Genomic DNA, 25,259 nt, shown 5'->3' on the forward strand with positions numbered 1-25,259 from the left:
TATATGTATATTTTTAGATTTTTGTTAGAGCCAACACTGTTTAATAAAACATGTTCTGATTCTGCTGGTGTTATCCCCAGCTAGAAATTGGTTGCCAAGCATTGCATCATTCCTTTCATGTGACTCCCATACGCCCCAAATTCGTCCTGGCCGTCTTATGACTGCATCACAATTGCTGCTCGTACAAACTATACAGGCTAGAGTGAGAACAACCAGCTGAGACGACACAACACATACCCGCCCCAGCGCTGATTTCAGGACACCCCATTGGATGTCGCCAAGGAGAAGATCTTAACTCCGCTCTCCTGATTGGTCGCATGGAACGTCAACGTGCGCCCTTTGCTGCTAGGTTGTAGCGGATCTACCTTCCCATGCATAGTTCGGTTGGCCGCTCCCTCAATATAAACACCGCCGGGAGTTTCCGAAAAATCACATTCAGACGTCAAGACTGAACAATGGTTAACATGAGCTATCGCCAATTTTTACTAAACTATCCACATTCGAGTTCAAGACAGTCGAGAAGGCGAGCGAATAAAAGAAAAAGGGTAAGTTAAGATTCGTGTTGATGTCTTTTGGTGGTAGTTAGTCGATGTTTTTCGGTGTTTGGCGGAGTAAGTTAACGGGTAGTTCACATAAGTGCTGTGGTGTACTGGAAAGAAAAAAAAGTGCATGTTTTTGGCAGATATCCCAGTGCCAATTTTAGAATAACAGTTGTCTTAATCAATCACACTTTACATTGAGTTGTTTTTGTGTGTTGTCTTCTTCATTTGTCAAGTTGTTAAGCTTCAACGTACAGCGAGCAAGTTTTGACGTTTTGACTGCGGGAGAGCGCCTCACATTATAAAATAATTTGGTCAATTTTGTAGCAACGACTTTCCGTATTTTTATTAGCAGGTGTCATTTAATAGCAATATGTGTAGAATATTTTATTCCACTTTGCGTGTGTGTATAGTGTGTGTGTGTGTGTGTGTGTGTGTGTGTGTGTGTGTGTGTGTGGCGTGTGTGAATTGGTGGGGCTGTTGACGCCAAACTGGGAGGCTTTTTATTTTTGACAGCTTTATTTATTCTTTGCACATTAACACTGACCCGTTCAGAGTTAATGTGTGAAAGGAATAAATTGGAGGAATTGATGTTTACAGTGTTTTGACTTTTCTTCTTCTTCCCAACCCACTGTTTTCTTTTCTGTGTCGTTTCCTTTTGTTTCGCCCAGTCTTCCTGCTGGACTTACATTTCCATGACGTAATTGCCTTGGCTTGGAGTGGACATGTAGCTCCACAAAATTATATTCTGAATTCAACACAATTTCCCAAGAAAATTATTAATATATACAAATTAACTTAAAGTTTCAATCTCTGTATAATCACCCTCACACGGGCAGTTCAACATTTGACATCAATTTGCAGGAGGATTTCTTTCTTCTTTTTTATCAACTTAGTTAAGTATTAATTCACATGACTGCTTCAGTACATCTCTGTATGTTGTGTTAATGATTTTTAATATAAGGGGAGTAAAGGGTTTACCCTTATTTATTGGAAATGTTTCTACCACTAGCTTTGTCTACATTTTTTATTAGAGTAAATATGATGGCTTTTGTCGAGTAGTTCTATCATTGACTGGTTTAAGGGGTGTTTTTATTTTCATTTTTTAAACAAAGCAGTTGCGACTATGGGACATGGAGAGGTCAATACAATGATTCACTCGTCGTATTTTAAAACCCCATTTTTATTATTATTGATCCCAGCGTGTTTTGAGGACCGGAGAAAGCAGGGGGCGCAGTAGAGAACGTTTTTGTCTTTGTTTACAAGAATCAAACGACAGGAATTCATTTTTCTCCATCCTTATTGAATCATCTGATCAAACATTTATTATTTCATTTGTTTATTATTATTATTATTTCAATTTTCAGTTGTCTGCCAAAGCAGATACATCCCAGCTGCCTTTGTTTCCAAATAAAGCTTGCCCTGGATTTGTGCAAATCATCAACTTGATTTTGAAATCTCAGCAAATTTCCAAGGATTTTCAAACATTTTTAAGACTGACCTATCAAATCCTTTTTTTTTTCTTTCAGAATTGTTGGGACAAGCTATCTCCAACAAATTGGCATACTTGATTAACAGAGACTTTTTAAAGGTAATTTGATCATTTTTGACATTCTGCATGCTGTTTGTTCATGAAGCTTGATTATGATTTAATAATTTTGGTCATTTTAATGTCATCTATCCTGGATATTTAGTTACTGAATTTTTTATGTCTTCAAATTCCTCTATCAGCAATTTTGGTGCAGTACATTCATTTTGTCACTTAGTGTCACTGTTATTCCTTTTCACAGTTAAAGTGGATTAAACAGTTTACTGTACTTTGGTCCTGTTTGTTTTATCATGGAGTAAATACTGTAACAGAAAGAAGGCTTCATGCAGCTCTCTCAGTAACAATGCACATACCATCCTTCATCCCTGCTAAGCTACAAACCATGAGTGTAACAGTTTGCAAAGCAGTGACGGTCAGAATGAACAAGGCAGAGTTACTGTGATGTGTCAGTCATCTGATGTGTGTTTGCTCTCCTCCCCTCATCTCCCTCCTCTTCCCACCCCCTCCCTCCTCCCGCGTCTGACGGTTCCCCCCCCCCAGGTCCAGTGTGAACCGTGTGGCCGAGTATCTGTGCGTTGCGACTGATTGGCGAGATGACTGCCGAGTGGCTACACCTGCCCCCGCCGTACCCCCCTGGCGTGGGGCCGTTGTGTGGTGCAGAGTTGGAGGCGTGGTATGAGGACCTGCAGGATATTCTGGGCTCCGACACGGGAGGGGCAAAACTGGCACGTGCCCCCACATGCACCGAGGTCAGTAGCTTGAAGAGTGAAATGGCTTTCACACCCACAATGAGTGTGAGTGCTTTCGCGCAACATGTTTTCGTTGGTATTTCTTTCTTTTTTTTTAAAGTTTTACGGTTTTGCGGAAAATAAATTGACACACTAGGTGATATGAAATGTATTTTATACTGCAATATTTTGGCGTGTTTTGACAGCTTTGTGCTTTTGTGTATTCCCGCTTTTTGTGTTTTTATAGAAGGAGCCGGAGTTTCTGGATGTTCTGGAGAGTTGTTCTCTGACATGGCTGACGGACGGAAGCCAGACGTGGGGCGAAGGAGTCCAGAGGGCAACGGAGGAGATCCACAACACCCAGCCTCTGCATCACACCTCATCATCATCATCATCCTCCTCTTCCTCCTCCTGCATGAGTCCAGCAGTTGCAGAAGAGCGGCGGGCGGAGGCGGAGAGCGGGAGAAGTGGAGATAGCTCGACGGGAGGCGGCAGTGACCTGCTGCCTCCAGAGTTCTTTGAGTTGCTGAGTGAAGGTGGAGTAGGAATGGTGGACGCCAGCGGAGCCGTGATCAGCGGTGGTTATTATTACCATCACCATCAACACCACCAGGCCAACAGCGTCCATCCGGCGTCTCCTTCGGCCAGCGAGGAGGAACTGCCCTGCGTCCCCGATTCTCCATCCTGCTCCTCCTCCGCCTCCCAGTCTCCATCTCAGAATTGTTCCTCTCCCTCCTCACCTGTCTCCTCTCCCTCCGTCTACCCGTCCTCCCGCCTGGGAAAACGCAAGAGGTCCACCAGCGAGAGGACCAACGGTGCCTTGTCCTCTTTCGCCTCCTCCACACAGCACACGTCCTCATCTTACTCATCTGCCAAGAAGAGTCGCAAAGAAAGAGAGCAGGAGAACGAGAGGAAGGTACAGGAGCTGACGGAGCAGAACGAGCGGTTGAAAGCGGAGATTGAAAGGCTTGGAGAGGAGGTACAGAGGACACGTAGAGCCCTGATAGAGAGACTAGTCAACACCAGGAAATGAGGATGAGGAATAAAAGATGACAGGTCCTACAGAATTGGAATAAGCAGTGGTGGGGAAAGGTGTAACCTGGTAGTCACATGAAATGCCTCTTAGACAGAAAAGGATGGAAACCAAAGATATAATTTATAAGTGGATTTTTGAGAAGAGAGAGCTGAAGATGGCAAGAAGAAGGAAAGTGATGAAAGTCAAGACAAGAAAAGGCACAGAGAGAAAGGGCTGCAACAGCACTGCGGCAAATAAAAAAGACACAGCATGTATAAAGGAAAAGGGAGAACAGACAGCTCTAAGTGCAAATCATACAGTGGTTCTGATGAATGTTTGTCAGTTTTTAAAAATGCCTAGCACTGAAGTTTCATCACATAGAATGGAAGAAAAAACAGTTTGTGAGCATTTGATGATTTGTATGTAGGACAGAAAGGAACTTAATTCAGAGAGCGCATTTCATTGTCATCCGATCCCACCATTTTGCAATAAATTGTAACTCCTACTTTAAGGGCTGCAATCTGGCTAGCAGAGATTATTTGCCCCAATTTGTGGAGAGTTTAGGAGCTCAGGAAAAGTTTGAAAGTGCCCAGTACAGTGTGAGAATGAGAGATTTTTTTTGTTTTTTTTTGTGAGAGAATTCACACCCTTTCTTACTTTTTTAACCCATGGCTTGTGTGTATGTTTATTTAGATAAAGCGAGTAGAACCCGGCTATACTTTCTAAGCTGACCTTTTCTATCAATATGCGAATTCACGGTAGAATTATTAAATTGTTCTACCCCAATTTACTATTTTTTATATACAGCTGTAATGTATACGATTTTACTGTAACGGCTTGTACTGTAATATACCAACATATTCCCCGTTATTTTCTCATTGTAGTCAATTAAATTGTTAATCGTAGAATAATATGCATGGCTTTTATCACTGATGGCATCAAATATGTATTTTACCATACCATTTATTTTATTCTTCATTGTAATCCTAAATTTGCAATAAAAGAAAAAAGTGCAATTCTTGTGTCACGTAAAATTTATTTGTTTACCTTGTTAATGGCCCGTGTTTGACTGGTTGTTTTTGCAGCAAATGGTGTAAACGTGAGGTAATTGAGAAAGGGGGAGGGGAGAGCACAGTTTTTGGGTAAATTGTATTTATTTTCTGGATTAAAAATGGGTATTTGTAGCAAATGGCAAAAAAAGGAGGAAAAGGGGGGGGAAAAAAACAATTTTCCAGAGGATATAAAAAACATCTTTAAATGTGCAACACACCTTCAAATGCTAATATCGTATGCTGACTTTATCACAGGGAGAGTATAAAATCAGTTTCTTTTGGTGTAGGGATTTGGAAAAATCCCTCCATTCTGTAGCTGTATTCATTTGACTCTCTCTTTGTGTGTTTTCATTTCCCCATCGGCCTATCCAGCATTTCATTAGTCCTCAGTGCCAATACCACATTGTCTTAGATCCTGTCACGGCTTTGCCTTAAGCTAATACCCTCATCTCTCTTAGTGTACATCTTGTTCCCATTCTCCACTATCATACCTCAAACCATTCTCTTCTTCCTTTCCTCTGACTAACCTCCATCATTTAATTTTCCGTCTTTTTTCCTGCCTCACTTCTTCTTGCTCTTCTGAGGTGCAGGCTCGGGGCTCTTTCCCTCAGCCACAGCCAGCTGTTTCTTAAGGTCCAACAGTTTGGCCACCTCTGCTGTGATCACAGCCTTCTCTGCCTTCTGGGCTTTGAGCGCTCGCACCTTGTCCCCCTGTGGAAGATAAAACAGTGTAATTGATTACTCACACCTAAATCAGATTTAATTAAATACTCAACATTATGGACAAGCAGAGACTGTGCGCTTTCTTGTCATATAGCAAACGGTTAATTGAAGCGGAAATTCGTGAGTTTTAAGGGTGCAAAACATGCACCTGTCCCGGGTTTGGAAATACGGAGGTTTCGTACCGTATTCCCAAATATTTCATCGCTGTAAAGTATAATGTAAAATAAGATGAAACCAGTTTGATTAATAAATTAAAAATTTACAAATCACAATTACACAATAAAATACAGTTAACTGAATCTGTAAAAATAAGCCGTTATTCATTTGTTACACAATTCGTTGCGCGCGTGATTTGATCTTTTGAGATTTTCCGCTCATCACGGAAAAATGGCATGCATTTTGTGATCCGGTCATGAAAACAATGATTTTAATAAACAGCAAGGTACGAAATTTAAAATATCTAAAAACAATATGAAAAGTACAATAAGAGCAGTGCGTTTTTTTGCGTTTTTTTTTATCAACAGATCGCAAATTTTAAAAAGACTTCAAATGTAAGAATATTAGGTTTTGCGGTTGATAGATCCAACAGTGTGTCGCCACCAACCAGCGATCTCACCTGCTCGGCCACAGCCTGAGTGAGCTGCTTGGCTTTTTCTGGGTCGACTCCATTCACCGTCGCCACCTCAGCAGCAGGAGCAGTAGGAGCTGGCACAGCGGCAGGCTGGGAGCTGCCAGCGCTCTGAGCTGTCGTCTGAGGGTGGAAACAGACACATGAAGATGTTTGAGTCTGAGGCGATTTGATGCTTATTATTTCTAGAAATTTCTTACCTCATTTCAGACAATAACACTCATCACTCTAAACGGCGACAGGGTTTTATGAGTCATGATGTATGAATGGACAGTGAATCACACCGGACACACAGAGATGAGTAAAAAAAACAAAAAACAAAACAAGAGGACATTAGATGAGCTGCTAGTGTTAGTGAAGGCGCGTGGTTTGACACAGCAGCACCGCTGTGGACTCGCACACAAACAAATCCCGCTCAATACCTTTTTTTTAGGTGGTTCGTCTTCAGGCTAGTGGCAGGCGGTTGAAGAAAGGGTTTAAAGAGGAATTATTTTATATATAATAGATGCTGGATACACAATTTAAACATTTATACTGTGTTTGGTCGGTAGTGTGTTTCAAAAGGCAGTTACTCAAATTAAGCATCCACTGCGATACCTGACGACAGTCTGACAGAGACCCGTGAACGGCTTTACGTTATCAATTCTTTCTTATTTCATTATTCATAAATGGTCAACCTATATTACTACAAGAGCTGACTGAATGCACACACCATTAGGCATCATAAACATCAAATACCTGCTGTCCACCGAATCTCTTCTTCAAAGCTTCGATCTGGTCCACCTCCAGTTTCTGGAATAATGGACTAACCTGAGAACAAAACAGATTGGAAGGGAAAATAAAATTCAGAAATTCCCAAAAAATATATCCATCAATATCTCAAAAAAATATTCTGTGTCTGTCTTCGATTATGCAAGTTAAGTACGGTACGTTGGTAACTCTAAGAATGAAAATTTTGTCAGTTTCGATCATGATCGCCACTCTCCAATGTGGGATTACATGGGCGATAACGAGTGAGGTTTGTCAGTTAGGTTACGAGCGTGTAAGCGCTGTGTAGTCTTGGTGTGACATTAGAAACGCGTTGTTTGCTGCCCATTGTCTGGAGACCTCGGTCGTGAATCACAATAGCCTTGGAGACAGAATGCGGTGTTGGCAGGCTGCTGCAGACACGGGCCACCACAATTAAGCCTGAAGGGACAAGTGGCCTGAGAGAAACTTGGTGTTCAAAAGGCTGAGTCCTGGAAACACCATTGTTCTCAAGTGTGTGTATGTGTGTTGTTCACATAACTAAAAATGTCCTACAGAGTACTGAAATATTGACAGACTGTTGCATGCTCATTGTATCACCCGGCAGGCGACATACTGGACGTTTCTACGGTTTTGTGTCTGCACATGTATGAGCTGTGTGTGTGTGCGCTGTCGCAGGTCGTGCTCACAGTGCCGATGCGGTGGCCCGCCCTCAGCGTGCAGACAAAGGTGCCGGTGCCTTGCAACATGGTGATGATGCAGGACTGAGGGGCGTTGAATTGATCCCTGATGGTCTGGCTGACCGTCGGCATGTAAGGCAACAGCATGACTGACAGCAAGCAGGCGATGTTCACGGAGACGCCGGTCACTGTGCCCGCACGCTGCCTGAAGGGGGCAAACAAAAGCATCAGTCAGGAGTCGAAATCTTTAAATTATTCTCACAGTGGACACAGATTTTCGTTGGGGTTCATGCGAATAAATATGTCCCCTATAAATCTGATATTCTGAATAAATTCTCTGCAAGGTCAAGGGGTCATATTTAATTTTCCTGTGTTTTGAGACACATGATTGTGTACAAATGAATAATTTTTCAAAAGGTTTGTGGTCTCTCTTTAATAATCTCTATACTTTACTAACGAATACAATTTACACACAAACACACACTAAGCAAACATTTAGAATATTGTATAGAATAACACAGACAGAGATCGAGTCTGCCGGTCAAGGCCATCTCACCTTTCTGTGTCTCCCCCCTTGATCTTTTTCCAGGGTTCATTGACTTGAATGTACTGGTTGCCATGGCGAGAGATGTTGAGGATGTGTTTCAGCGCATCACGGATTCTGGCGGAAACATTCCATGATAACGTAACAATGACAGGAGCTGTTAATCTTGATTAAAGGTAATTGTGTGAACAAAATGCATGGCAACAGAATCCATTCATAAATCTAAGACCATTTACAGGTTAATATAATAATAATGTTTTATCTCTGGTGTCAAGACACATCTTTTATAGTTTAAAATCACTTAATATAATTTATTGAAAACAGACATTTAAATAAATTGATATGTTTCCTTCTGAATCCCTACATCATTGCTTCTGACAGATACGTGGTTCAACTGGTCTTACTTGACTCTGTCCATGAGCTGGATGTACTGCTGCAGCTCCCAGCCCACCAGAGCCAGGAGCCTCTTATCTTCCTGCTGGAGCTCCATCACAGGCACGCAGCCCTCAAAGAACTTCGTGACAAACATGCCAGCTCTGGAGAAGAGAAGGAGAGAGAGGGGGGTTGAATAAGACAGATGGGGGAGAAAAAAAATAGGGTGGGGGTGGGGGTCAGGGGAAAAAGCAAGAATGTGTGAACGGTTGAGCGTAACGCAGCAACAGAATCAGAAAGAGCGAGAGAGAGCGAGAGGGCGCACATTACTTGACTTGCTAATTGTTTATAAATTATAGATTTTGTTGTCAGATGTAATACAGTGTTCTGCTAGTGTAAACTAACACAACAGTGTACTGCATTGAGCCTCTCCACATCTCCTATAGTGCCTCTAAATTGATGCTGTGTGTGGAGCCAGGGCTCTTTTGAGATGAGTGTTATGTGTACATCAGGAGGATGTTTGTAGTGAGAAAGTTTTTTTTTTTTTTTTCTCATGTCTGATGCAACAAACTGCTCTATATTTTACACATCTCTCACGCTCTTTAAGTAGGTTTACTAGACCAAAATGCTCTGACATCACTGTCAAATCCACAATGAAGTGTGTGTTGCAATGTGTGAGCATGAACTTTGCGTGAACTGCATTTTTAATTTGTTGTAATCCTTTAATAAGTCACACTGCTAAGCTGCAAGTCTTTTGTTTTTCATGATATTCTTACAGTTAAAATGACCAAGTCATTTAAATCAATAAAGCAATGTTTGCCGCTGGTGAAAGTTAAGTTATGATTTACCCATTTCAGTTTTGTCGAGCTGATCATTTGTCACATTGTCCACACAAAATGTCCAGCCATTAGCTTGGACACCACAGTCCAGGTGTGTTTATGAATTTAAAAAGGCAGGGAATAAGATGGACACACTGTCGCTAACGATGCAGTGATTTGGTGACTGGATCCAGGCAAGGACAGAATTTCTTTTCTGAAGCAGAATACTTTCTACCTCCAACACCTTAGGCTGGATGCAATCTACAAGATATTTTTGAACCAATTAGGCATCAACGTTGCTGCCCGAGACCAATTTTGAAGATCAAGGTACTCTGAAAAAAAGCTGCTGAGAAAAATCTTTGATGTGGGATTTAACCCTGATCTTTTAAAAATCATTTGAGGCAATGAAATTGGGGCTAAATTACACCATCCCAAACAAATTTAGAAAACTAGGGTGAACCTCTTATAATAGTTACTGCTTTAACAGACTTTTTTTTTCTGAGTACAACAATCTGAAAACTTTGTAATTGGACCGGATGACAGTTTTGCTGCCACATTCACTTTCTGAGCAAAACTTGTGTTAAAATACCACCGACTGAAGCAGGATTGCGCCATTTTTTAAATTCACTGATGACCGATATGAACCGATTAAAACAAATACAAAAGAAAGAAACAGCAACACAGAAACAGTCTCATAGTGATGGAGCAAATAAGACTTGAGTTAACAAATGGTGCAGGTTGTTAGAATCCACTGACAGGACTAAATCATACAATTGGCTACTCACATGTAGGAAGCAGAAATCACTTTAAAAAACACATGACTGTCACAAACCTGTTGATGAAGTTGCCCAAGTTGTTGAGCAGCTCAGAGTTGTTCTTCAGAGCCATGTCAGCCCAGGAGAAGGCCGAGTCCTGTCCCTCCGGGCGTACATACAGCAGGTAGAAGCGCCACACGTCAGATGGGATGCCCGTGTCTTTTGCCATGTCTCCAAACACGCCAACGCCACGGCTCTTGGAGAACTTAGTGTCCTCATAGTTTAGATATTCTGCGGCACAGTAAGAGCATGAATTAGTGTCAAAGCAGATCCTTAATTTCAGGGGTGAATGTGAACATGCTTGATATTTGTGTTGCATAACTGCAAAATGGACTGACTGAGCCTTTACAGTGCTTTTAAAACCATTTCAAGATCTGATGTGAATCTCAACACAAGATATATTAATCAACTGCTGAAATCATTCTATTGAAATATGTGATTACCAGTGGCAACGAGGTGGTTGACCAGAGTGTAGTTGTCTTGAGCTCCCAGTAGGGAGCAGGGGAACACCACACTGTGGAATGGCACATTGTCTTTGGCCATGAAGTTGTACAGCTCCACCTGGTGGCAGAGACACAACGAGCCACCGTGAGGATGACATCATATTAGATCATCATGAGATCATCCAGTTCAAAGAGGACTTATCAGCTCTCTCCATCCCCCAACCCTCATCACTCTCTCTAGCGCTCTCTGGCTCGCTCACTCACTCACACACATTCTCTCACTGCAAATACAGGCCATCACACACACATAACAGTGTTCAATCCTGGTGTTTTCGATGGAGAGAGATGGGATGAGTCAGTGAGAGTAAGAGATATGTTAAAAAAAATGTAATCTGGAAGGTTTAAAGTCTGTTGAATCAAGTGCAGTTAAATTAAGTCAAGCTGGGGGATACGTAGCTAACTAGGATGTTTCCAGCTTGATGTTTGTTACTGTATGTGTGGGAAGAAGAGTGGGAAACCTTAAAGTGTGAAACTCACACACTCAAAGTGTCACATTTTCAAAATGTAGCTGATGACAGCATCATGTATGACAAAAATCAAGCAAAACTAGGCTACTCTTTGACTATTAGAGGAACTACACTGTTCCTGCTTTCAACCCAATCTACTGTATGTCTAAAACTGAAAAATATATTTCATTCACTCAAGAGGTTATGCCTTCCTCCACTTCACATTGGGGTCATATTGGGCTCAGAATAACGACGTTGCAATTGGACACATTCTATTATTAAGAGGAAAAAATCTGTGCCGGGCCTGTCCACGCGAATGGCGAATAAGATTTGGACGTGTGACTGTGCTGCGGGCTGGGAGCTGGTACCTGCTCAGGATTCTTCCACCATTTCTCCCATTGGTCGGTGTAGTTGGCAGTTATGGACAGATAACCGATGGGGGCGTCAAACCACACATAGAACACCTAAAAGCAGAGAGAGGTATGAGGGGTAAATAACACATTTCTTTGCATTGCACAAGATGGGTTAGTTATAATAGCAGGTGTTTTGTCAAATGTAGTGATGAGTTACTGTGTGGGATAATATTTCAAAGGTGTGTGCTCAAAGAAATGTAAAGTGTTCACACAAACAAACACAGATATCGCAGACTTAAAACGATCTTTCAGTGAAGCACAAGTGTTCCATTAAAGATAGCTGCAGTATCATCAGTCACTGCAGGATTTGTAAACAGTTAATTAAGTGCGCAGTCATTTTCAATCTTTAATTAGGAACCTGACCTTTGATTTTAAGTGTTTGTATTCATTATTTTCTCAGCGGGTAATTTAGCTCAGCGGTAGGGCTTTATTAAGTTTCATTTACTGTAAGTGGTGTGAGCATCTTTTCCACGGCAGGCAGAAATAGCAAACTAAAAACAATCAAAAGCATTCCACCAACAACATGTGTAATGTTAAAATGTTTGTTGCTTTGTCTCTGCATGACAATCCCAGACCTTCTCTTTAAAGTCAGGGTGAGGTACTGGCGTCCCCCACAGCAGGTCCCTGGTGATGCAACGAGGTTTGAGTCCATCCCTCAGCCAGGAGCGAGTAATCTGTTTGGCGTTTGCTGTCCAGTCCCCTGTGCCGGTCGACTTCTCCAGCCACTGCTCCAACTGACTCTCAAGCTGCGTAAGGGAAACGGAGAAAATAAAAATGCTGTCAAAAGCATCCTCATGTCTTCCTCTAAACCACAGCTCTGGAAGAGTAAAGCTGTTTATACAATGAAATTACCGCAGCGGTAACTGCCCTCCACAAGCTGTCTGAGACTGAATGCTTCTTTACACTTAACTAAACTGGCTTACCGTCTCCACCCCTGTGGAGAAAATACACAGTCTCAACAGGAGAATGGACTACCAAGGCCTTTACAGTGCAGTTTGAAAAGTATACCTTTGGCAGGTCCAGGAAAAGATGTTTGGATGAGCGGATGATTGGAGTCTGCCTGCAGACTTTACACTGGGGTTCCTGGAGGGAACAACAATGATCAACACTCATTAGGCATAATATAATCATTTCTTTCACCCAAATTTACAATTTAGATAAGTACCGCATATTAATTCTTTCCATTTATTCTGAGCTCCAGTGCAACCACAGTTCTACATGCACAGTAAATTAGGGGTTGCTTCTCTGATAAAAAGTCTGTGTTTGAACATTCACAGTTGAATGGAAATTAAGTACTTAAAGGGATAGTTCAACATTTTGGCAAATTGGCCCATTGCCATTATCCCTATAGTTTTAGGAGTAGGTTTGTTGCCTTTATTTGTCAGTGCAAGCTATTTTTAGAACGGCGGAGCAGAGTCACGAGCTGCTCAGAGCTACGCTATGGAGGCTCATGGGATTTCTTAGTTTCCCTCATCTCGTGGACAAGTTGTGACCTGCACATTCACCATGCTGTGAGATAATAACTGAACATTACGAGACAGTTGTTTTCGAGGACAAATGCAGAGACTGCTTGCCGAAAAACTGCCCTCGACAGAAACGCGCATCAGCTGTTTTGCATGAATTTACCTCGAAAACAACTCTGTCTGGTAACGTTCTGTTATTATCTCATAGTGTGGTGAATGTGCAGGTCACAACTTGTCCACCAGAGCGTTTTGGAGTTATTTGATGATTTTGATGAGGGAAACCAAGAAATCCCATGAGCCTCTGTAGTGTATCTCTGAGCAGCTCACGGCTCTGCTCCACTGTTCGGAAAATAGCTTGCACTGACAATTAAAGGTAACAAACCTACTGCAATGACTACAGCCATTAGCCAATATGCCAAAATGTTGAACTATCCCTTTAAATGTCATACACTTCAAATGCCAGAATACACCCCATTGTCCACATATCAGGATATGAATTCCAATAAACTCCAATATATTTTTGAATTAGAAGTTTCTGGCACCACACTTTCCACAGTCATCAGTAGCTACAATCATCTTCTTGCCTTTTATAATAACTTGAAAAGTACAGTCTGCTCCTCCAAACTCACCCTGAGCTCCACAGCATTGATGAGCCGCCCACACTTGTCACACTGATCACCACGAGCTTCTGGGTAGCTGCAGTGGGGGCAGATGCCCTCTACAAAGCGGTCAGCCAGGAAACGCTGACAGTTCTCACAACGCAGCTGCTCCACTGTATCTTCCACCAGGAATTCATGCTTGTGGAGTCGCCAGAAAATATTTTGGGCTATCCTGAAAATACAACAGAGCAACGGGATGGTTCAGAGATTCTTCAGGGGTCTGTGATGCAAGAGAGAGATTTTTTTTTCAGTTTTTCCCCCTCAGGTCATTTCATGCCAACTCACACAGAATACAGAACTTTTCCCAGTTCATGTCATGGATTTTCCTGGAATAATACATGTGAAAACCTCAAATATTTATGAAACCTTGAAAAGTCCTATAGTTCTTCTCCAAATACTCAAAGTTTGGCACTCTGAGATCTTTTTTTTTTACAAATCTTTTTTTAATTGTAATTTCAAAGTTTTTAAAACTAATTTCTGACATTTTTAACCAGTAGCATCAGAAAAAAAATAAAGCAAGCCTGGGCTCCTCCCACCTGAAGGGTAGAGAGTCTGCGTTATTGATTTACTAAAGAAATTTGTAAAATGGTACAAAAAACAAATAAAGCACACAGTAATCTCACACATCACACAGTTGGTAAATCTAAAACCTTACATCCAGAGCACTTTTCATGAATCTAGTCTTAAATCTAAGTCGAAAATCTGTGGGCTGTTTTCATTTTTCACACAACGTGGTGCCTGTGCCTTTTATGTTGCTATTTATCAAAGCAGAGTTTTCAGCTTTGTGATCTTTGTAAATCTTTTCAGCGTCCGAGCTCCAGGATTTAAGACAAAGTTTTACTGAAGAAAAGTGCCTCTCTTTTGTTTCTCATTTATGCGTCTAAGATGGTAAAACCAGCATCTTGCAATGTCAATATAAAACAAAACATTATCTGAGAGTTTATCCATAGAGTGATGAGAGTTCTGCACTGCTTGCTGACTGTTCATCACACCCACTCCATCAATTCCTTGGCTTCAATCTGTAACACTGAAAAAATCTCTATCCTTTGATTACCTCATCCATATAGAAAAAAAGATAACTTTATTATAGATTTATTCTGCCAATATCTTCACTGTTGTCTGACTTTGAATACATTAGCAACCATTTAAAACAAGTGAAATCTCACTCATCTGATTTATAAAACACAATCTTAACAAACAACCCTTGCTTTGGTTCACATGTATGGACCAATTCATAAGTCATTGGTGTTGTTCCAGACACGTCGTTCTTTAACGACAAAGTAAAAACAAATGTCATTTAATAGGATTTCTGGTATTTATTTGGTTAATCTCTATAAAGTAAGCAATAACCTACATTCCACGATCATGCTCTATAATCTCTGAGATTAAGTAAAGCAGAATGTATGGTTGCAGGGGGCTAGACATCCACCCCCGTATCTACAGCAAGATTATAATAATCCTATGTTATGTAATTTTATAGTAAGTGTATGGTAATTGTATGTAGGCATGTTCTTTCATATCAAAGCCAAATACCATTAGGACCACATTCCAACCCACGTGAGGACCACAAGCTCTCGATTATAAATGCAGACATCTGTGTTTAGCTGTAATTTTGATTTTTTTCCTAATTTTGAACATCAGTAGATTTATTCTTTCCCCACTGTTGGTCCTAATCAGGCCAGAACTGTCTTGCTCCCCGCCATCACTTACTCAGTCTGCTTCTCAGTGGTGGTCCTGCCGAAGAAGTCAAAGTCAATCTGGAACCACTTGTAGATGCTGGAGTGAATGGCGTGATACTTGTCGCAGATCTGCTGCGGGGTCAGGCCCTCCTCCCTGGCCTTGTTCTCTGTGGCTGTGCCGTATTCATCTGTGCCACACACATACAGCAGGTTCCAGCCTCGCAGACGTCCATACCTTGAAGAAGGAAATCAGACAAGACATACGGCACAGATATGATGAGGGGGGAAACAAACAGGGAAATTGATAGAGAAATGAAAGGATGGAGAGTTGCACGGCAAATAACAGTGAGAATAAAGAGAGGTGGAATATGAGATCTTGATTAACAGGTTGGGGATGAAGAGTCTGATAGAAAAGCGTTTCTTATAATATTCAAAAGTCTTTTAATAGCACGTCATTGTATGTTTTCTTTTGGTGAATTAAAACTAAAAACAATTTGCTGTTTGTTTTTCAGTTATCACAGTCCAAACCTCCTACCTAGAGAAGACGTCAGCGCTGAGCACACAGCCGATGATGTTACCCAGGTGGGGGACGTTGTTGACATAAGGCAAGGCGCTGGTCAGCAGAATGTTTCGCTGACCCTCCTGTGGCAGACTGATAGGAGGACAAAACAGAAGTGAATGTGATGCCGGCAACATCCTAAACTGCAGCAAGCAAGGTACTCGGTCACTGACATGAGGCATCTGTTTAAAGGGATAGTTCAACATTTTGGCAAATTGGCCCATTGCCATAATTGCTATAGTCATAGCAGTAGGTTCGTTACCTTTAATTGTAGGTGTAAGCTATTTTCAGTACGGCGGAGCGCAGCAGCTGGCTGCTCAGAGCTACGCTATGGAGGCTAAGGGAATTTCTTGGTTTCCCTCATTAAACTCATCAAATTCAACATCCCAAAACTCCACAGCGCAAGTTGTGATGAACCTACTGCTATGACTATAGCGATTATGGCAATGGGCCAATTTGCCAAAATGTTGAACTATCCCTTTAATGTCTAGATCAGAAAAATGGCATGATGGGACACTTACATGGGGTGTTGTCTCTGTGCAGGCAGTGAGCCAACATTCAAGTCGCCGCTCCAGGTGCGAACAGCAGCCTCCATCTCCTCTTCTGAAACTGCACGTTCTCCCTCTTCAGACTAAACAAACGTGAGGATGTAGAGAACACGTTAACAAGGAAAGATATTTTATCTAAATGCGTATATTGTTAATCCTTTGATTTTATCCACCTTAGTTTGTGCAGTATCATGACTTTGGCTCAGAAATAAGGGGTTATGAAAGGTCTGAATCATTCATGTCTTAAAAATCATTTAAATAACCCTAACCCTGGACAGTTTGCATAATAAACCCCAAAATGGATTGGCAATGAAAAACAACCATTGACTATCACAAATAATTTCAACACGATGCAGCGAAAGAACAAGAAGTACTGCAGTGTTTGCACAATTGTTCCTTTGTTTAGTCACTGTACAGGCTCTTAGCCTCTTTAAACAACAGCCACAGCTCACAAGCCAATGACAGACTGTCAAAAGAATAATATACTGGTCTCCATGTTACAATCTCTCAATAATCCACCCAATGTATCGAAAATGGTCGAAAAGTATAATTTGTCTTATTTTGGACTTTTTTGCTCCATATATCACCGATTCCCACCTAACCTTTCGACCTTTAACCTAAAGGCACTTTGCAATCTGAGATCCACACGTCCTCCCCCTCTCCTGACAAGGAGCCCTAACACCTGCTGCTAAATTGACTGACACCTGTTCAAATCCTCCCATGCTTACACGAGAGAGAGTGGAGGATAAAGAAATAGTGATGTAACCTCTGCATGCTTCATGTTATATATCCTAACACGGGTGTTAATTTAGCTTTAATAGAGCCAGGTTAAGTCTCACTCGAACACTGCACCTGCTCCACAACAGAGCCCCTCTTAGTTCATGCGAGGTGAACTCGAGTGTTGAAACCCTTTGAATGCTTTAACTTTCTTCCCCGGAAGAAAAAGAGTGAAAATGTGGGAAAGGAAACATGTGAGATGCCTTGCGAGGTATTTTGTTTGTGCATCTACAGCTTGAAGACAAAGCAAAAAGACAATAAATCTCTGCGGAAACCCCCCGGGGTTCTCTGAGGCATATGCACAAATGCAGAGATACCCGCTCTGAATGCTTTTTGTTTCATAAGAATGCTTTAAGTCTAATAGTTATCCTGATGATCTGGCGGATACCTCAACGGGGCTGCTGTTGCATGGCTGCGTGTCTCTGCACTGACTGCTCTGAGGGGCAGGCTGCTTCTGCATGTAGCTCTTCATGCCCTGCAGGCCTTTCCCCCGCAGCACTTTCTGAACAGCAGACTGACAACTGTGCATAGCAGCCACACGGTCAAACCAGGCCTTCACAGACTTGCCTTCACCTGTGAAAAGAAAAAAAAGGGTGCAGACAATGGTAGGAGGGAGAAAAGGAAGGAAAAGAAGCAAAAAAAAAGGATGGTTTGAACATAGAGAAATTGGAAACAAAACATTTAAAGATAAATAAAACGAAAAGGGTAAAGGAAAAAAAAAATAGGAAAGAAATTTGGGTCATTTAAAAGAGCAATGGATGGAGAATTGCATGGCTGACTGCAAAACTGTTTTAGCATTGGTTACTTACCCATCACTAGTGAAGTTTCAGATAAAACCGGGTATAACGCAGCCCATAAAACGACATCAGCAACGGAGACAGCCTCCTAAATACAGGACAAATTAATGAATATTATTTATTTAAGTAATTAAAACATTATTCCAGAACTTGTCATCTGTCCATTCCTGTCATCTCATTAAAAATGTAAACGCTTGTTGTTATGAAAGTTGTAAACAAAGCAGAAGAAGGATTCATCCAAGCCCCTGTGGATTTCTTTATCAAGAACAACTGTGAGGAAGACTACTTTCAGCATTTTTCTGTTTTGTGCTTGCATCTCTTTAAATGTGGACTACTTCATATACTTCAACTGCCTCACTGTGTCTGCTTGCCACAGATATTCTTTAGCTTAACAGAGGGCTCCTCTTCCAACTCGTGCAGATCACCAAGAGACTTGACAAAACATATTTCTGTAACACCAACTGTATGACAGGCATAGATTGCCACAGGGGCTTCCAATACCACAGAGAGCTAATCACCCCCCACACTCAGGCACATCTGCAACATATGGGACTTCCTCCCCAGATGAATCTTTTTAACTTAAAAATGCATCATTGGCTCAGCATCAGCTGTTAAAAAAAAGCAGTGGAGAAAAAGAAATGTAGCCGGAGGAGGCTGATGTGGCTCACAGGAGGCACTGAGTAAAGCTCAGCTGAGCTTCCAAAGAGGCATCATGAACTTTTGACTTGATCATATATTAAATCAAATGAAAAGGGGTTTGTTTGAACAAGAATATATGGAAAATATATTAGCAGTAAAAATCGAAGAACTGAATACTGTACCCCTGTCAAATATGGCGTGTTCCCCTTGCTCAGGCTTTGGTCCAGGTAGTTTAGGGGTCCCTGGAGGACCTTGGACACCTCTGAACCTTTTCCCTGCAGCACTGCCATGTGCAGAGCAAGCAGCAGTGCAGGCTGCACAAAAAAGACAAAACAGAGGTTAATTGTAATTGATTTAATGACATTAGAAAACGCAGTGAACCAAAGAAGAGAGACTAAGGTTAAATAAATGCCTGAGCCCTCCACAGATAGATTTCTTTTTTTTTTTTTAACTTTTTATTTATCTACATGAACATAGAACATGAGATCATCATGGATGGTACAGTTAAAATCAAAATATTCAATTACACATACATACATACATACTCATACATCATAGTCAAATGTCACACTATTCAAGGTGCATATTCAATCCATTTTTCCCAGCGTTCCATACACTTCTCCAACTGAAGTCTTAAAACAAAAGTAAGTCTCTCCATACAGTAAATTTCGTGAATAATCCCGTGCCACTGGATCAATGTTGGAGGATCTAGTTGCAACCACTTTCTGGTTATGGCTTTCCTACCACTGGCCAGAAGAATCTTCAACAAGTACCTGTCCTTATGCAAGACTGTTTTTGGAATTTTACCGAGATATAAAATAACAAAAGAAAAATCTAAATCCACCCCTATTATTTTATTTATCTCGGTTGACACCTCCTTCCAAAATAACTGGATTTTCGGACAGGCCCAAAAAACATGAACATGGTTAGCCATAGGGGTTCCACATTGTCTCCAACAAAAGCCTCGACTCTGTGTGCCTGTTCGTAGTGCTGTTAATTTAGGAGTTATGAAAAATCTCACTACATTCTTCCAGCCGAACTCTCTTAAAGATCTCGAATTTGCAGTGGTCGCTTGTGTCTCACATATTTCTATCCAGGTCTCTTCTGATATTTGTGTTTCTGACTCCTTCTCCCATTTTTGTTTAATGGATAACGTAGAGTGATTCTTAGAAGCTTGTATACTTCCGTAAATTCTCCACAGATAGATTTCTTGACACTGGTTTCTGTATATTATCGATGTGTGAGTGTAAATAATTTAGCTGCATGGGTCTATGCCCCCTTTGGCAACACACTGAAGCACAGTAGGAGGGTTATGTACAAAAGCCTCAGATTTGAAACAACCTAGAAGGCCTGTTACTTTAAGTGGTGTTTACCTGTAGATCTGTGGCATCCCATTCAAGCCACTGACTGCAAGGCTCACTGGATGCTTGTCCGTTTACTTCAAACAGGTATCTGATGTGGCGGGATGAAAAAATGAAGTCCTCTCAGATCTGATCCCACAATGTACAGTAACTAAAACCTTAAATGTCAGCCATGAAACATTAATCTTTAGACATTTATATTATCAACTTAGTGTAATCAAACTAATACATTTTTAAATATCCATACATATTTGCACATGTATAATATTGAGCCTAACTGAAACTGAGAAAAAAAAATCTATTTGCAAAATGACATGTGTTAAAAAAAAACTAATTACAACAATTTGTTTCTTTACTACTAGTGGTATATACCGTAACCATGCAGAAACATGGATCTCATTTTTATTACCAACCAAGTATAACAGATATGAGGGAAAATTTAATTCTGTGAGCAACCTGGAGAATTATGTTTTTCTGATATTTTTGGAAATCTGAACAGTAATAGTCAGTGATTAACACCCTCAACATTCATGCCTAATTGGCGAACTGAAATGCATAAATGACTAAGCATGTATAATTTAGTCAACTGACTGGCAGATGGCGTTGGAGCTGAAGAGGTACTGTCCACTGGGCAGGAGCAGGGCTGGCAAAGCTGGACGGCTGAGGAAAGGCACCACTGTCTCTAAAAGCAAAAGAGAAAAAAGAGATCATGAGTTTGTTAAGATAGCTATGAATAAACAGGCTACCACAGATAATATTGTTGTACTATACCTGCAGGCTGGTTAGACTAGATTCTTTACCTGGGTGCCGGGAGACTTTGATAAAGACTATAAATCATCTTTCTAATGGCTCTGACTTCAGAGGAAGAGTAGACATATCTACATCCATTTGCAGTAGATTAGACCTTATTTGTGTCAACACAATCGAAGCAGAGATTCATTTGAATTCAATATCACCACTTCAAGGAGAAGTAATAAGAAGCTCCTCCAATACTGCACGGATAATCCTGCAATCACATGTTCAGCCTCAATAATTATCAGCAGAGTTGCTTGAATCCTCCATGAAGAAGACAAAGGTCAAAGTTTGGGTGAAGATTTGATCTTTTTAATCTAGAATACATCAGAACCCAGAGAAGATCACCACAGGAGGTGGTTCTGATTTTTTTATGGTGGCTCAATGAATAAATATTTTTATAGATTATAAATTATAAATATTTGTAAGACTGTTTTTTACACTTATTTTCTTAGTTAATCTGCACCTAATATTTCAGACTATTTATAAAACAATGCAGAAATTACAAAACATAACAAATGTCTGTTGTGTTTGCTTATTTCTATTTCAGTACAGTATTAATTAACGCACTGTGGCGGCCACATACCAGATGGTCCTGGTTATGCATCTGTGTGATTCAGCACACAAGGAGGACTAGCAGCACACATCTAGGACTGGGAATGACAAACCTCTCACATGTCTGAGTCAATCAGGCCATACGCCTGAGGGCCTAAGGGTGTAACCATTTAATTAGAATCTAATTGCTTTACGCAGCAGCGTCTTGATGATGTTCCACTGGACATTGTATTGGTTAGAAATATCCTATGTCTCCAAGAATAACTCAGTGAGCGTGAATGTAGCCCATTTCTGTGTGACCATGGTCATTCAAACAATACATTCAAGTTAAATTCATTTTTGAACTTGGTCTCTGAGACTAACTGTATAACAGCCTGTTTTTTTTTTTTTAAAACACTGCCAGCTACGGATCAGAACAACAGGTTAGTCACATGACTATTAATGGAGGGATGACTCATTTGGTTTAGCCTAAATCAATATAAAACTAACCATTTACAAACCTAAAATGATTTTTATGTCATGTTGGCCTATTGTCTGCTCTCACAATTATTAGATCAGCATTTTCTTGTTTTCAGGTTCTTGGGTTGGGGTGTGTCAAGGTTTGGTCTAGGGTGCAACCTGATTGTCCACATGGTTTGTGGATCAGATCTTAAACCAAAACTTGTCGGATTCAAGTTAGTCCTGTTGCTTAGGGAAAACAAATGTGGTGAAATGGAAAGAAAACTGTGATAAAGCACTTCATATTAACTGACAATGACAATTTGTAATTACACAGTATGGTGATGTTGCATGTTAAATCTAGTGTTTTCTAGATTTTTCAAGCGGTAGATCTGTAGGAACTTGATTGGCACTGGAGCTTAGAGAAATAATCAGAGCTTCTTCTAAACATTATGCATCCTTTCTAAGATTTGTTTTCAGGGCTAGAACCCTAATATTCACCCACCATAATATCATAACATTGTGCATATGAAAATAAATATTGAATAAAAGGTTAAAACGAGATATTTCATTGTGACTGTATGTCACAACCCTGCAGAATGGAAATACAGTATACAGATGTGCATGTATTGTGCAAGAAGAGGCGAAACACCTGTAGCTATGCACTGATAAACAAAAGCTGTGTGGAGCTGGACGAACAAACACTGCTGATATGAGGCAAACAAAGCAGTAATGTACAGAAAGAGGGTTTTCTAGCAGTTTCTCAGACACAGATCCAGGTAAAGTGATGATTCATTCATCTTGACAGACAGTTAGATGAAGCTAGCATGCTATCCCCTAGTAACAACCGTCTGTTACGGTACATATTCAGCTTAACCCCAGAGACGTTGCTTATACTTGACAAAACAAAAGTTAGGCTACAAATTGTGATTAAGTCAGAGGAGCCAGCGACTGTTAGTCGTCAACACGTGTAAGTTAGGGTTAGACAGATTTATTTGAAGCTAACCATGTCTTACCTTCGTGGTTAACATACTGGACGTCACATTGAACCCCAGTCACTTCTAACGCCGCTAAAACCTTCAGGCAGTGCGGGTTGCCTTCACTAACGAAGAGCTTCATGGTGGGACAAGTCGCTGGCTTTAATTATGACAACAGCTTCACTTTGACACAAGACAAGGAGCTGCTCGTGGTAACTTTACCGGCGAGTGCCGTCCACTTCACGCGAGCTGATGCAAGCAATGTCAACTCCGTTACGAATGGCGGAGTTGTAGTTTTGGAACGGTTTCTGTGTCGTTGGCACAAACGGAAGCTGTCTGAGTATAAAACTACAGCTCCCATAAACCCTTTCGCGTAGCGTAAATTCGCCGCACAGTGGCCATGCTTGTTTTTAGTTACATCGTAGCGCCGCCGGGCGGGATGCATTTCTCGCGTTAGTTCACACTACACTCCGGGCGGCGTGGTGTTATTAAACGCGCGCACCGCAGCGCCGCCTCTTCTGATTGGTCCCATGCTAAATCATATTGTAGCCAATCCCTAACCACCAAACCCACTCAGCGCAAGCTATATTTTTATCCGCTTAAAGAGCCCGGAGGTTGTTCAGGAATGGACTGTATCGAGCAAGTTAAAGCCAATGTATGACTGCTAATTTACGAAAGTGCACGGCAGAGATCCCCTCTGTGCTTTCTACTGCGTTAATTATGTGAAGTTTTTCAACATTGTCATCCCTCCCAAGAAAAAAGCGCAGCAAACTACCCAAGACGCAACTCCTGCTGTGTCTGCAGTTCACTCCAAAAACACAACTGAGCTGTCATCTCGTCGCTGCACGGTGAGTGATGCTGTGGCAATTCAATTATATAGGATTTCTGCTGATTTGACCCGTCACACAATTTATGTAGGCTACTGCAAAAACAATAGTATGGAGGATTCAGGAAAATGTTTATGCAAGGTAAAAGTGCTTCTGTGATGCTCATTATCGGTATTTGAATCTACTGTTTTATTAATGCAAATTAATGCAAACCAATAAGATAAGTATCCTAGGGTGAAAGACGGGCTAGATCAACTTAAATGCTCTTAAAGTTGTTAGACCACTCTAATTTATTACCTGCTACATTTGGCTCAATGTTTGTTTTCAAACTATTCTCATTCAGACTAGTGAATATAACTCATCCAGAGTTATAACAGAAGCAATTTATCAGTGGCAATAAGATTATCACAAATATCTCATGACTTTTGCTTCATAATTCCAATCCTGCACTATCATGGGTTGTTTTTGCATTATTTGGAAAAATGCCCAATGAGTTTTAAAGCTGTTTTAAACCTCATTTCAGTGTATAAAATTGCATTACATCTATATGTTGGTGCCCCATTCTACTATAAAGCCTTTGTTTATGCTACAGAAAGGTTTACCAGCTCATATAGTTACCGAAATAGCAAGATCAACATTTCCAAAACAAGCACATTTTTCCACACCCTAATGTGTCAAACCACATGTAGCTCGATCTGGTAAAACCACTTAGCCTAAACTCAGATAGGGCACTGCAAAAAAGCCACTAAGGACCACCTTTTAGACCCTCGTGCGTGTAAAACACTTTAACCTACAACCATTTCCTGTGGAGGAGTCGGCCTACTGTCTACAGTGTAGAGTTTCCTGTTAAACTGTTCAACCATGTATTCTGGTTAACATGCAATGACGTCTTTTTCAGAATTGCTCCTGTACTGTGTAATTTAGCTCACATACACCTTACTGATAGATATACATCATCTCTTCAATGATGCTGATGCCATGACCTCATATTTGAGCTCTACGAATGTCACAATGATAAGAATTGCTAATCTCAGCGCTTTTGCAGACCTCTTCGCGTACGGAAATATTTGCATGCTTCTGCAAGCGAGTTAGTCCTGACCTGCTTCACAGAATGCATATGGATGGGTTAACCACAGGGTGTCATGGAAACAGTTTGACTGACGCATAGCATTTTTGCTTTTTCATAATCTGTCTTAAGTCCATGCAAAGCAAGAGATTTGCTCCCATTTTCACCAGCCTGTGACGACACAGGCTTGAAAGATTATTCTCCAGTTGCAAGTTTGCTGATTAAATGTGCCCTGTACCATGTGCAGTATTAGCAGGAGGGTTACAAGTTTGCTGTAATTACTAGTGTGCTCCACAGATTGCTGTTGTGGATGCAGTGTGACAGTGAGATTGAGAAACTTAAGCATTTTACATTATGGTGTCCCTGCAAGTCTGTCTAACGCTTTTTCTTCACACAGTGTGAAATGTGTGTGTCTGCTTTTACTGTATGTTGTCAGTTGTGCAAAAACGCACAGTAGCCGATGACAACATGCAGGTAAAACCTCATCTTACTTATTTGTTTTGCACCATACCAACCACGTGAAAGCCACAACATGTCACTTAGTCAGCTG

At 41.0% G+C, this 25,259-nt stretch overlaps 3 protein-coding genes across 12 annotated transcripts in view; 2 read left to right on the top strand and 1 right to left on the bottom strand.

The window, feature by feature from the left end:
• The first annotated feature begins 431 nt into the window (after positions 1 to 431).
• ddit3 (DNA-damage-inducible transcript 3) lies at positions 432 to 3,862 on the top strand. 2 transcript variants are annotated; one of them, XM_085777617.1, is made up of 4 exons: positions 432 to 545; positions 2,069 to 2,130; positions 2,629 to 2,837; positions 3,064 to 3,862. In XM_085777617.1, exons 3-4 carry the CDS (start codon positions 2,682 to 2,684, stop codon positions 3,847 to 3,849), a joined length of 942 nt encoding a protein of 313 aa, XP_085633743.1. In that variant the 5' UTR covers positions 432 to 545; positions 2,069 to 2,130; positions 2,629 to 2,681; the 3' UTR covers positions 3,850 to 3,862. The 2 variants fall into 2 exon arrangements, with proteins under 2 accessions (XP_085633743.1, XP_085633744.1); XM_085777618.1 differs by lacking the exon at positions 2,069 to 2,130.
• Positions 3,863 to 4,847: 985 nt separating this feature from the next.
• mars1 (methionyl-tRNA synthetase 1) lies at positions 4,848 to 23,053 on the bottom strand. Of its 2 annotated transcripts, XM_085777615.1 has the most exons (22): positions 22,856 to 23,053; positions 20,646 to 20,736; positions 20,067 to 20,145; positions 18,876 to 19,007; positions 18,067 to 18,142; positions 17,646 to 17,830; positions 16,454 to 16,563; positions 15,909 to 16,025; positions 15,405 to 15,608; positions 13,665 to 13,866; positions 12,581 to 12,655; positions 12,148 to 12,318; positions 11,528 to 11,623; positions 10,654 to 10,771; positions 10,228 to 10,441; positions 8,610 to 8,741; positions 8,218 to 8,322; positions 7,671 to 7,866; positions 6,973 to 7,044; positions 6,657 to 6,683; positions 6,223 to 6,357; positions 4,848 to 5,594 (listed from the first exon to the last, which is right to left on the bottom strand). In XM_085777615.1, the coding sequence occupies exons 1-22, from the start codon at positions 22,956 to 22,958 to the stop codon at positions 5,445 to 5,447; spliced, it is 2,790 nt and encodes a 929-aa protein (XP_085633741.1). In that variant the 5' UTR covers positions 22,959 to 23,053; the 3' UTR covers positions 4,848 to 5,444. The 2 variants fall into 2 exon arrangements, with proteins under 2 accessions (XP_085633741.1, XP_085633742.1); XM_085777616.1 differs by lacking the exon at positions 6,657 to 6,683.
• Positions 23,054 to 23,409: 356 nt separating this feature from the next.
• The window catches only part of arhgap9 (Rho GTPase activating protein 9), a 41,949-nt gene continuing 40,099 nt past the window's right edge, over positions 23,410 to 25,259 (top strand). For 5 of the 8 annotated variants that reach the window (XM_085777619.1, XM_085777621.1, XM_085777623.1 and 2 more), the window contains exon 1: positions 23,410 to 23,664. The gene's annotated coding sequence lies outside the window, so the exon portion shown is untranslated. The remainder of the gene's footprint in view (positions 23,665 to 25,259) is intronic. The other 3 variants (XM_085777620.1, XM_085777625.1, XM_085777626.1) reach the window with 1 other exon arrangement.

Source organism: Trachurus japonicus, chromosome 5 (assembly GCF_045865225.1).
Source record: "Trachurus japonicus isolate A0001 chromosome 5, Traja_1.0".
Lineage (NCBI taxonomy): Eukaryota > Metazoa > Chordata > Actinopteri > Carangiformes > Carangidae > Trachurus > Trachurus japonicus.

What these genes read in the sequence shown, in the direction of transcription:
- ddit3 (XM_085777617.1), top strand. Translation starts at nt 2,682, where the DNA reads ATGACTGCCGAGTGGCTACACCTGCCCCCGCCGTACCCCCCTGGCGTG. An exon ending in GTGCCCCCACATGCACCGAG is followed by an intron (nt 2,838 to 3,063) that starts GTCAGTAGCTTG and finishes GTGTTTTTATAG; the next exon opens with AAGGAGCCGGAGTTTCTGGA.
- mars1 (XM_085777615.1), bottom strand. Translation starts at nt 22,958, where the DNA reads ATGAAGCTCTTCGTTAGTGAAGGCAACCCGCACTGCCTGAAGGTTTTA. An exon ending in CGGGCCACCGCATCGGCACT is followed by an intron (nt 7,045 to 7,670) that starts GTGAGCACGACC and finishes TTTTGTTCTCAG; the next exon opens with GTTAGTCCATTATTCCAGAA. An exon ending in AGAGATTCGGTGGACAGCAG is followed by an intron (nt 6,684 to 6,972) that starts GTATTTGATGTT and finishes GCCTGCCACTAG; the next exon opens with CCTGAAGACGAACCACCTAA.